Source organism: Chionomys nivalis, chromosome 1 (assembly GCF_950005125.1).
Source record: "Chionomys nivalis chromosome 1, mChiNiv1.1, whole genome shotgun sequence".
Taxonomy (NCBI): Eukaryota; Metazoa; Chordata; class Mammalia; order Rodentia; family Cricetidae; genus Chionomys; species Chionomys nivalis.
This window is the reverse complement of record NC_080086.1, coordinates 193731299-193744384: the sequence shown is the minus strand read 5'-3', so window position 1 is coordinate 193744384 and position 13086 is coordinate 193731299. Positions and strand designations below refer to the sequence as shown.

The 13086-nt window shown below is 41.1% G+C and overlaps 1 protein-coding gene across 1 annotated transcript in view; it reads right to left on the bottom strand.

The window, feature by feature from the left end:
- The window catches only part of Col28a1 (collagen type XXVIII alpha 1 chain), a 162132-nt gene that overhangs the window by 73330 nt on the left and 75716 nt on the right, over positions 1-13086 (bottom strand). The window contains exons 17-22 of the mRNA XM_057779390.1: positions 12184-12252; positions 7736-7807; positions 7011-7079; positions 4461-4532; positions 751-819; positions 143-211 (exon numbers count right to left, since the gene is read on the bottom strand). Coding sequence (XP_057635373.1) covers positions 143-211; positions 751-819; positions 4461-4532; positions 7011-7079; positions 7736-7807; positions 12184-12252 — 420 coding nt within the window. The remainder of the gene's footprint in view (positions 1-142; positions 212-750; positions 820-4460; positions 4533-7010; positions 7080-7735; positions 7808-12183; positions 12253-13086) is intronic.

Sequence of the window (13086 nt, the reverse complement as noted above, 5' to 3'; positions counted from 1 at the left end):
CTTCTCCTCCTCTTTCATTTCTTTTGCTGTACAGGGATCAAACAAAGGGCCTCTTTCACGCTAAGCAAGTACTCACCTAGCTATAGTCCCAGCCGTAAGTCTACCTTCCCACATGCAGAAAGGGAGCATAAATAAACCGTACCTTTGGTCCTCTGACAGAAAGTCCAGGTTCTCCTTTAAGACCGGGCATCCCAGGTCCTCCTCGATCCCCCTGTTCATGTCAAATAACATTGGCAAGGCTCTAGGTTACATGAAGAACTACAGAGGTGCACAGTGAACATAGACTGCCCGTGGGGAAGAAGCTTCATCTATCCGTCTCATCCTTTGAGCAAATCTGAGAAACTCAAATGAAGAGTTACTAAGCCTGTCAGCAAAGATTTCTGCAGGTGTCTGGGACAAACTACTAAAATAACACCCGACAATAAGACCCAAATATATAGATGTAAGAGTGCCTACGAATTCTCTCAAAACTGAGAGCATCTTTCCAATTGTAGATTTTAGTAGATCCTCCTGTAAACGTGATGACGTTGTTATGTGTGTTGAGGCCTAGTTATTACGAAAGGAAGCAGGAAACACGGCAAGCTTGGTGTCGGGTGAGGAGTCTGCTTTTAGTCTGTTTATCTGTGACTATTAATCACACGTGGGAAATCTTCCCAAACTAAACTTCTAGCTCAGTAGAACCATCATCACTGACATAAAAACATATATGTGTTTCCCCCTTCAACTTTAGAGAGTCCCAAGAATGTATACCTTAGGCCCAGCTGGTCCAGGAACGGATATTCCAGGCATTCCAAATGGGCCCATAATGCCCGGCTCTCCCTGAGAAAACCAGAATAGCTGTTACATTTCAAGCAAAGAAACCATAGGCAGTAATTATAGTAAGCAAAGCAAGCAAATGTCTGCATATTTCAGAACATTCAAACCCCTGTCTCTGGAAGTGTGAATATGAAAATGACTGGAACATCCTTTGCAAACCACTGCTGAAGTTATTACCTTCTAAGTTCTCGGTGTCTTTAAATAAATGCGTTCAATTAATTTCTGAATAGCAGGAATTTTTTATCTCTTGGGTAGCTTTTTACTGGCCAATAAAGATAAAACAATCCGTGGTGTGTGTGTGTTTTATACTGTATGCAAAGAAGCTCAGAAAAATCTTGCATTCAATTATAGAAATAGTGTTCTGCACAAATTTTACAGCATTTGGCTAATGTATAAACCTCCTTATCGCTTTTATTCTCATAGCCCGTGTTGTATCAGTATTCCATTGTCCAGCGTACACATCCTTTTTCTGAAGCAGATTTTATATATTTTATTTAAAAGTTGAATAGGAAATTGAAACATCTTTCTCTCTCTCTCACTCCCTCCTGCCTCCCGGTCCCACTCTATCTCCCCTGCCTCTATTTTATCTAATATTGGGTCCCAGAGACTTGTGTCTCATCGGAATCTAGACCAGTGTTTCCCAAACTCTAATGCACAGATAAGAGTTTGGCAAAGAAGCAGTGTTTAGTTTCAGGCCCTGAAATCCAGATTCCATGCATCTAACAGATGGGGCCCAGGAATGTGTATTTCTGTAAGCATCTCTGAGGATTCTGACCTAAGCACTGTTAACACGGTGTGAAAGCCCCTGCGCTAAAACACCGTCACTGCACATCACAAGGTGCTCAAGATGACTCACTGGGACAGAAACAGAAATCATCACAACTTTATATATTGTGGTGGTTTGAAATAAAATGGACCCAAGGAAGTAGCACTATTAGGAGGTGTGGCCTTGTTGAAGTAGGTATGGCCTTGTTGGAGGAAATGTGTCATTGTGGGAAGGGGCTCTGAGGTCTCTTTTGCTCAAGCTTCTCTCAGGGTGAATCTCAATCCACTTCCTCTTGTCTTCTGAACAAGATGTAGCCAGCACCATGTCTTCCTGCACACTGCCATGTTCCCTGTCATGATAATAATGGTCTGAATTTCTGAACTCTAAGCCACCACCTCAATTAAATGTTTTCTTTATAAGAGGTGCCATGCTCATGGTGTCTCTTCATAGCAATAGAAACCCTAACTAAGACAGAAGTTAGTACTAGGGACTGGGTATTGCTGTAATAGGCCTGACCTTATTTTTGATTGGAGAAATTTGAACTTAGATACTTTGGGACATGAAAGCAGTGGAATGTTTAAACACATGGCTTAATGGGCCATACTAGTAGGAACATGGAAGACAGAGTTATTTGAACTAGTTTTTTTGTTTGTTTTGTTTTGTTTTTCTGAGAGTTATTTGAACTGTTGGGGGCTCACCCAAAAGGTTTCAAAGGAGAAGAGTTTGTTGCCTAGAGATCATTCTTGTGATTTGGTGAAGGAAGTGGCTACTTTTTGTCCTTGTCCAAAAAGTCTCCCTAATGCTAAAGTGAAGAGTTAGTTGCATTGGCAGAAGAAATCTCAAAGCAGCCTTGCATAAACGCTGTTGTATGGATATTAATGATAACTCTCATGAAGATTGATAATGAAATGGAGCAAGCTGATCAGAGTAAATAACAAAATGTAAATTTTAAGGAGAAAAAGAGCACCGGGAAGTGGAATGGAATGTAGCTAAATCCTACGTTCAAGGTGATGAGCAGTTTAAGCAAGGGAATAATGGGAGTGGTGACCTCAGGACAAGGTCCCACCCAGCTAAGTTTCCAATTGTGAAAAGGAATTAAAGAAGAATTTAGAGCCTGGTGTGGTGGGTACACCTTTACTGCCAGCACTGGGAAGGCAGAGGCTGGCAGATCTCTGAGGTTGAGGCCTGCCTGGTCTACAAGGCGAGTTCAAGGACAGCCAAGGTTGGGCAGTGAAGGACAGAAAGCTGGTGAAGATGTGATGAGGAGACCATGTTCCAGCCACAACAAAACTTGGCAGATTTGGCCACATGGCTCTGGCTTTAGAGTTAAAGATAGAAGAAACAAATTAATTTTATTCATCTTTAAAAAATCCCTCTATTAAAATACCAAGTTTACTTTGAATAAAATTAGCTACAATATAAAAAACAATGACAAGTCCTTTTGTTTCTCAAACTACCCATGGCCCTTGAAGAAACATGGATCCCTGGGTCCATCCCCAAAAGTTTTTCTAAGATGGAATCTCGGAGACTCTGGGAGCAAGATCAAGAAACCTGGATTTTTAACAATTTCCCCACAACACTGAAAGGCGCTAACCTGCGTTAACACAGTTCCTCATGCTATGGTGACCCTAGCCATTAAATTATTTTATTGCTACTTCATAACTATAATTTTGCTACTGTTAAGAATGGTAATGTAAGTATCTGGTATACAGTATATAAGATACGCAACCCCAAAAGGGTTGTGAGCCGCAGGCTGAGGACCACTGCCCTATGAGCTATGACCAATCATGGCTCTACAGGCAATCCTGTTTTGTAGCTCCCTTATTGTGTCAACACCAGTTTTCAAAAGTTTCTCTTTTGAGGTTGGAGAGATGGAACTGCATTTGCAGCTCTTGTGAGAGGCCTGGCTTTTATTTCCAGTATTCACGTGATGGTTCACAACCATCACTAACTCCAGGCCCTTATCTGACCTCCAAGGGCAACAGTCATGTACATGGTAAACATGCATACATGCAGGCAAAAAGCACACACCTAAAATAAAGTTAATAAAACTAATTTAAAAACTCAAAAAGAAACGCGTTTTCTCATTACCTAGTCGTTAAACTTTCTCAGCTTTTTTCTGATAACCCGTGTGGTAGTTTGAATGTACTTGGCCCCATAAGTTCATAGGGAGTGGCTCTGTTAGCAATGTGACTTCATTAAAGTAGGTATGGACTTGCTGGAAGAAGTGTGTCTTTGTGGGGGGTGGGCTTTGAGGTCCCGTATATGTTCAAGTCATGCCCAGTGTCTCCGACCTCTTCCTGTTGCCTACAGGTCAAGATGTAGGACTCTCGGCTCCTGCTCCAGCACCATGTCTGCCTGTACACATGTACTGAGTGCCAGAGACATGTGTCTGTTAAACTCTGTATTGTCATGACTGCTCTGGGAACGAGACCACATTCTCCTGTATGAGCGATTGGCTCCGATGACTCAAAGCAGAGCACGATGGGACAGGCCTTCAGAGGCCTCTTCAGCATCAGGGAGGATACCTGTCAGTGAGCACTGGGCTCACTGTTCCTTAGCTAAAGAAGATGCTGGGGCGCAGGATGTGCTATGGCCCCACCTTTACATACTTAGTAGAGATGACTGGCGCTAGAGTCTCCCAGAATCTAACGCAAATGATTATATACTCTGTGAGAGCTCTTCACTCCATCCTATTAGGGTCTGGAAAAAGAACGTTTTCCAAAGACATTTTCCTCTCGGGGGGGGGGGTTGGGTTGTCATGTATTTGTTGGGAAGGAAACAAATAATCAGATTTGAAGTGGAAATTTAATATTCTATTAAAACCAGACACAGTTACCCTCTCCTCAAAGCACAGATGAGAATATGAGAAACATACCTTTGGCCCCTCGGGTCCTGGAAACCCCCTCTGTCCTTGATTTCCTTTGCTCCCTTTCTTTCCTTCATCGCCCTGACGGAATAATCACAAAGATGCAGAGGCTGTATTAGCACACAGTCTCAGAGCACCACATCAGAGCCAGGCTCTCAGCAAACAGTGGTTTTCAGGCATGGCCTGGCCACCCAAGGTTTGCCAATGCTCTTCAGAAACCTGCCCAGGCTTTGTCATTCACTCAAAAGGATTTGATGTTTTTAAGATCTGAATGGCAGAGTACTTTTGCTTGAATTCCCGAGTCTTCTGTACCATGAGTCTGTGCACAGATGGTCCTAATACACCCTATATTTCAGAAAAGAGATGGTTTTTATCCCGTGTCTCAATTTCCGTGGTATTTCAGTCTAAAAACATTAAAAGAGACATTCTTCAAATGAAGGCCCCATTCTTCCCCACTGGGGAGACTAGTTCATTCTACGTAAGAAGGCCAATAATTTTGTTGGTAAAAAGATAGTCAAGCAGTACCCTGGAGCAGAGCTGGAAACTGCCTCCCATGGCTCCTCAGCATGGCTGAACTTAGCAGTGTTCCCACAACCATAAAGAATTCTGCTACACTCCACAAAAGCTCTCTTTCAATGAGGCTCTACTGTGGGGCATTACATCCAGATGTGGGTTCAGGTTAGTGAAGGACTTTCTCCTTAGGTTTGTGGCTGAGGTCACAGGCACATTGCTGACACACCAAGTGGAACACATTGCTGGTACACACAGTGAAACACATTGCTGGCACACCCAGTGGAGCACATTGCTGGTACGCCTGGTGGGGCCACAGTTTTCAAACAAGGATCACCATCATCTGGAGGGCTTGAGAGAGCACAGGTTTCTAGACCCCATGTCCAGAGAGTTTCTGATTTAGTTGGTTTCCACAATGGCCCAATAATTTGCATATAAAATATTTGGGTAATGCAGACCCAGCTGATCTAGGGACTACATCTTGAAAACCAATGACTCAGGTACTAACACATCAACAAAAGGATGCTCTGCTGAAACAACAAGAGCCTCCAACTGGATCCATAGGATGCACCTAAGTCTGTAGAGCACACACTAACTAAGGGCAGGACACAGCTGATTAATGCATCCAGACAGCTCCTGCTCCACCTTGGAGAGAAAGGCAGGACCACAGCTATTTAGTTCCTTTCATCCTCCACCGAATTCAACCTCCAGACCTAATCACCTCAGAACACAAGTGCACAGGCACGTGTCATGAAGCAGCAGTGCTGCCCGGGGTGACCTGGCTGCATCTTATGTTATTTGTGCTGCATTCTCCTTGGTGATGTGTGCATTCCGGTACTTTTGCCCCCTGCATTGACGCCCATTCTCTCAGGTTTCCCACACTCAGTACTCATGTGCTCCTGCTGTTCTGGAGATTTCTCCAGCCACTTCATCACCTAAACTTTAGGTCTTTCTCAGAGACATCACCCTTCTGCATGGCCTCACTTCTGATTGTGGATAGGCCAGAATTTCTAAACATACATTTTATGCGACGTTTTAAAAAGTGTTCCTGTCTCCTTGTTTGAAGAAAAAATTGATAGGTTCAAGTGGTTGAAATTGTACAGATATATTTAAATTTCAGTTTCTCACCTTTAAGACTAAGGGTTTGACTTTAGTTAATACTTTGACAAGGCTGATTAATTGAGAAATCAGCATTTTAATAGAATTATAAATAGAATACTAATGTGTATGCATTGTCATTGAAAACTCTGCATAAAAGCTATAGGAATTTTGGCCCCTTAGAGATGGTATGTTATGCTGCTAAAAATCTAATCCTGTGGGTGAATTTATATCTTCTCATTTTGACATTCAAAGATGTTGGGCAATGGTGGCACATTCTTTTAGTCCCAGCACTTGGAAGGCAGAGGCAGGCAAATCTCTGAGTTTCTCGCCAGCCTGACCTACAGAGTTCTAGAACAGCTCACACAGAGAAACCCTGTCTCCAAACCAAAACAAACAAGCAAACGACAACAACAGCAACAAAATCAGGTTATTCAAGTGGCATTTCTAGAGGGAATAACAAAAGTGCCATGTTGTTTATTCATGCTTTAGACTGGGAACCTAACCCATGGCCTTGCCTATGCTAAGTGCGTTGTCCCACCAAGCTACAAACCCCATCCCCTAAATTGTTTTTTAATGAGGTGCTATGCCTTGCTATTATATGAAAGTCTATAAATATTTGAATAAACTTTAGGTACTTTCCGACTCTAACAACGTATCTTGCAAAGTCTTTTCCTTCCCACGCTTTCTTTAAATATCAGTTGACCGCTTGTTGAAAAAACAGGTGTTGAGTTCTTTTCTATGCTAGATCTTAGGATGGATGTGGGAAATAGAGATAGATAATATACCTTTGCTTTCTTCCAAACGTTCACAAGACAGTATCCATAATTTTAAGCAAGATGTAAACCTGTTTGACATAGCCAGAATGAAAGTCATCTCGCTCCTAAGTTGACCCTTTAGATGGGGACCAAACACAGACAGCTGCCTCCTGTGGAACTGTCATCTGCATACCTTGGGGCCTGGTTGCCCTTTCCCAGGCATTCCTTCTGGGCCCCTTGCTCCTGGAAGCCCAGCTTCTCCCTGAAAGAAAGGACACAAATGTCTCAGCTGGTTCTGGGAGGACAGAATGTAGAACCCACCCCCCAAACATGCCAGACCTTTATTATCATCTCAAAACTAAAAATGGAAGCTTATCAAATCAGTAAATTAGCATTAAACTTCCTTTTAACCAGAGAAGCTGAAATACCACAAAGAACTCCTGTGTCCCAATTTCCAAAGCCCTAAGCTCAGTTTCACATTGAATATCGTTTTTTTCTTTTTTTTTCAACAAGAAAGGCCTTCCACCTCACCATCTGCTATTTTTCAGTAGTTTTACTGAAAAACGAGTACTTCAAATGTCAGCAGAAAATAGTTCAGTGCCCTTGCGACAGACTAATTTCCTAGATGCATCTACAGACTCTCTCTTTTGCGGGAAGAAAAATGTTTTTGTTTGAGATTAAATTGTTGTGATTTCTAGAACTCTTAGAGAAAGCAGGAAGTGTCAAGGCCAAAACACCAGTCAAAGCTAAGAGCATGTCTGGCACCAAGGTAACCGCGGAACCGGGTGCTTTCTGGGGTAAACGAGAAGAAGGTTCTCACAGATAAAGTCTGCCCTGGGTAGATTAAGCCTCGGTCCCAGAGGACTGAGATGTTTCTTTGGTGCTATGGTTTTGACATTCTGAAAACAATAACATTACCTTTTTTCCAGAAGCTCCATCTTCTCCTGGGACCCCAGGCTGTCCCGGAAGCCCCACTGCACCCGGCTCCCCCTGGTGGATAAACAGTTATTTCAGTGAGATGTCCTTACTGTGAACCTCCACTGTGAGGTCTTTGGATTTATCTTACAATTCTGAGAAAGCCTCTGAGAGAAGAAATGGGATTAGCAACTAAACTTCACAACTTTGGGCAAGTTACCTAATCTCCTTCCTTTCCTTATTTTGTTGTGGGTTGAATCGTGACATCCCCAAAGAGTGAGTTTAGTCGGAAATAGGGTCTTTATAGATATAATCAATTCAAGACGAGATTATTAAGGTGACTGGAGTCATGAGAAAAAATAAAATAAAATAAAATAAAATAAAAAGGAGGATACTGTCCTGTGTAAACAACAGAAAACTCTGAGACAGCAGGGGCAAAGAGTGCAGCCACAGGCCAGGGAATACTGAGGATTGACAACCATAGTGAAAGCTGGCAAGAGGCCAGGAAGGACATTCCCCTAAGGTTTGTTGAAAGCATGGCTACAGATATCTTGGTTTCAGACCTACAGCCTGAGAACTACAGATTTCTGGTTTCCCAGGGTGCTCAGCGGTGGCATTGGTATACTAGCTCTCTATAACCGCTGCAAAAGGGACCCGGGAAGTGCAGCTCTTCTGTCCAGGTGATTCGTGATTAGCAACAACTCCTTTAAATCATTCACTAAAACATAAATACTGCTCTCAAATATAGAAGTGTTCTCACTGCAAAATATGTTGAACTAATTTAAAGTCAACTAACCTGAAAAAGCTAGTGAGGGGGAAAACCACAGTAAATCAAAATTGACTAGAAATATATGATAAAAATGAGAAACAGAGCAAACTTGAAGTTCATCCATAGAATTAAAAGGTGATGTTTCTAAAACTAGTAACAAAGGAGTAGCGGGAGGGATGCCAATGTTAAAAGTACTAGGAGAGAAAGCTGACTTGAGCGTGCACACAGTACAGACTTGTAAAGAACATTTAAAAGTCCAGTGAAAACTTCAAGCCAGTGCCTTGCAAAATGCTAAACGATGGTTGGACTGTTGGGTCGGCAGTGAAGCAGAGTCATTGCTCTTGCAGAGAATCTGGGTTTGGTTCCCAGTACCCACACAGTGACTCACAGAGGTCTAACCTCCAGTGCCTGGAGATCTGGCATCTATCTCTTCTGATGTCAGTAGGCTCCTGTGTGCACATGGCACATATGCACGCATGCATACACACACGCATGCACACACACGCATGCACACACACATGCACACACACACATGCACACACACACACATGCACACACATGCACACACAGTCATACACACATTAAAAACTTTTTTTTCAGAAAAAGAAAAACATTAACGAGTGCATAATCTTTCAAAATGTTATTAAAAAGTCAAGTTTAGTAAAACAATGTTGTTAGCAAAGAGATCTAGTGATTTAAAGTCTTTAGGTCAGTGGTTCTCAACTTGTGGGTCATGACACCACACAGGGGTTGAATATCAGATATTCTGCATATCAGATGTTTATATTATGATTAATAACAACATAAAATTACAGTTATGAAGTAATAACAAAATAATTAATGGTGGGGGTCACAACAACTGTATTAAAGAATCACAGCATTGGGGGCTGAGAACCACTGCTCTGGATTCTTCGCTTCCTAAGATAGTAAAGCCCTTGTTGGCCCTCCAGCCAAGCCACACTAAACTTCCGAATCTTTGAAGAACATGCTCTCTATTTTACAAAACTTTCAAAACAAAACAAAAACAGAAAAAGAGGTAAAAAAATGCCCATTTGGTTTAAGCTAGCCAGTTCATTCCTAGATGTTTACTCAAGACAAGGGAAAGTCTAAAGACATCTCCATAAATGTTTCTAATTTGTAACATCAAAAGCTTGGAAACAGTCAGCATTTCTACCACCAGGGAAATGGATTAGTAAATTGTAGTACCCTGTATGATGGGAGGATTTTCAGCAACCGAAGCAACTGTTCACACACCCTGCAAAGTGCATATAAAAATAAATCTTCTGCGTGGGCAGAAGCAATATCTGCCTCAAAAGCAGCCAACGGTGGAGCAGGTCATTGGAAACACATCAGTACGTAGAAGTTAGGGGAGCAGAAGGACAGTTTTGCAAAGGATGTGTGGTAACTCTGAGTAATGATGCCTTTATTATTTTGTTTGTGAGGGGGTTTCAAGACTATTCATATTCCAAAATCTATCAAAGTGCATACTAAGCATGTTTATTTGTTGTATGTTAGCAACACTATGAATGGTTATTTTAAAAGGCCACAGTGTCTTCAGTATAAGGTTGATCAATTGAAGTATCCTTAAAAAGTAAATACCATGAGCAGTTGAGTTTAACCTTATAAAAAATACAAGAATGGCTCAAAATTTAAAAATCTCTACTAATATATCAGATTAGCAGGGTAACAATTATTTTAGTACAATAAAACTTCACTAAAATGCATTACTTATTTATAATAAATAAGGAGAAATGGCAAAATTGAAATAGAAGTGAATTTCTTTGACTTCAGAGAGTACTTCAAAAATTTACAGCAAGCATCATATAATTGTGTCTCTTTTCAGACAATGTGATTTTGTGTAAAAGAGTACGAAATTCTTCAATCAAAAATAGTAAGTGATTTCACAGGGTGGCTATGGCTAAAACTCAACATGCCAAAATGAAAACAAGTACTTCTCCAACATGCCCTAATAACTAATCAGAAATTGTTGGAAAGAAAACAATTCATACTCATAAAATTTCTTTGGGGAGCCTGGGAATGACCTTATCTAAAGTATGAGGTAGAAGAACTTTATAGAAAAATGAAAACATTTCCTAAAAAGTGAGAAAGCCTTACTCTGCTAGTGGAAAGAACTAAATAGTTGACCTGTGAATTCAACAAGATATTTTATTAGATTTGGAAATTCTAAAATGTGTTAAAATCAATAAAAATCAAGAAAGACAATAAGAATATTTTCTTATCACATGATGGGATATTTTAAGAATGGTTCTCATCTATCCCAAGTTGGCCTCTAACTTGCTGTATAGACCCAATCTTGAATGTCGATTCCCTTTCCTCCACCTCTTGCGTGCTGGGACTGCAGACATGCACTGCCACACAAATTTACACAGTACTGGAGACTGAATACAGGGTTTTGCACATGTGTTAATCCTACAGGGTAGGAATAAAGCCACTACTACAAATTTGGGCCAAATTTGAAGCCAGATTTAATTAAATATTGGCCAGGATGATGAACTCTGTCCAGATCCATCCTGGATTCCCAGAAAACAGCAGTGAGTCACATTTTGCAGAGACTTAAAAAGGTAACCCCATAAGACTTCCGTATTTCCCATCAGGTCCAATCAGGGGCAACAAGATATCCTGACATACTTCCTGCCTTCACACCTCCCACCTACATCTAATCAGGGGCAATAGCACATCCTGACATACATCCTGCCCGCATCCCTCCCTCCTGCATGTGATCAACCAAATCAGGTATAACAGGGTCAAACAAATTTGTTTAAGGAAGTGAAAACCTGTGACTTGTTATGTCCCATAAACAACAGCCTCCAGCATTTCAGAAACTGTTGGTCCTTGGGCAGCTGGCTCTGGCTTGCAGCTTAAAGAATCAGGACAGGAAGGTGATAGTGCAGAGAAATCCACATAGCTGCAGGGGCAGAACAGAGATCTAGGCACTAATTCCTACAGACAAGCACATGCGAACTAATACAAGGCATAGATGGCTTTGCAAACAGGGTGGCAAACTGACATGTAAACTGTACTTTATATGAGCATACTTGAATACTGTATATCTACATGTGTGCATACATATTTAGCACTTAGCATAGTACATATTACATCAAATCCATGCAAGAATGATAGTTTCGCTGCTTCATTAATGTCCTATTGTCTTTTGTGATGTATGTACATTCTTGTTAAGCCTACATCTGACTATTCTTCTAGTACCCAAGTGTTGTTAAGAATCTTGGCAGTGACAGCCAAATAATGGTGAAGTTCAAAATGCAGGGTGACTCACTGGGGCCTTCAGGATGAGCAACAGAACCTGTGAAGGTTATAAAGTAGGAATCCATCCCTCAGCAGTATCTAACAGAACCTGTGAAGGTTATATAAACTAGTAATTCATCCCTCAGCAGTATTTAAAAGCTCACCATGTTGTCAAAACAGGCATCCAATAACAAATGAGATGAACAAGGTCCCTGCCCTGAGGGAAATATGAGTTTTACAATGACCCTGTCCAACAGAAAGACCAAGAAAACTAAGAAATAATAATTATACTTTTCCTCTTAGCCACATTTTAAAGTTAACAGAAACAAGCTGCATTCTTTTCCTTGTGTGAAGGAAACCCTACAATGTGTTTTGTAAATTGCCTACTTGCATTTGAGCAACACTCAACTCAACTCACCTTTGGACCCTGTACTCCAACTCCCATTGGTCCTCTAGGGCCTGTGGGTCCCATCTGGCCTACTTCTCCCTGGAAAGCAAAGAATATTTAAATATTAAGCACCATGAAAGTAATACATTCCTGACTTTGATCTCTCAAAATAGATATCAACAAGGTGAGACAATTTTATGTACCTAATCACACTACACACACACACACACACACACACACACACATGAAGTACCTTCAGTTACATGGGTTTTTATTTTAAGTTTGACTTAAACTATAGGCCATGTAATATACACCTGTAGGGACACCTTGAAAAGATAGTTACAGCACATAACTGAAAACCCTACTGATCTCTAACTAAGAGCAGCAACAAAACCAGAGAACAACCCAAACTCTCAATGCATCCCAAATAAAACAAGGGCCCACAGGAGCACACACCTATAATCTCACCTGGTCTATACAGAAAGATCTTGTCTTCCCCACACTCAAAAAAAACAAATGAATGAACGAATGAACAAATAAGCCAACACATAAATCAGTAATCTGAAGGGTATAAATGATGGTTTTTGTCTCATATGTGTGCTCCAAGGTGAGCAAGCTTTTCTGAGATGTATCATTTATTTATTTAGAACAACAAATAGGGATCCTTGAAGCAATGTGGAAGGTGACTAATTGTAATAACTGCCTCTCCCCAAGCAATGAAGAAGAATTCCAAATTAAATGGTAATCTGATTCCAAAATTTAAGGAAAACTTTGACTATTTACGTCATTTCTGTCTCCATCTTTTTAGGTGTTGGAAGTTGAACCCACTGTAGAAACGCTGGTGAGAATGCAAGCTCACCAACCCAGAGAGGGTCACGGTATTGATGCCTACTTGCACTTTTAGAATAGGGTCTCAATAATTAAAAATGAGAT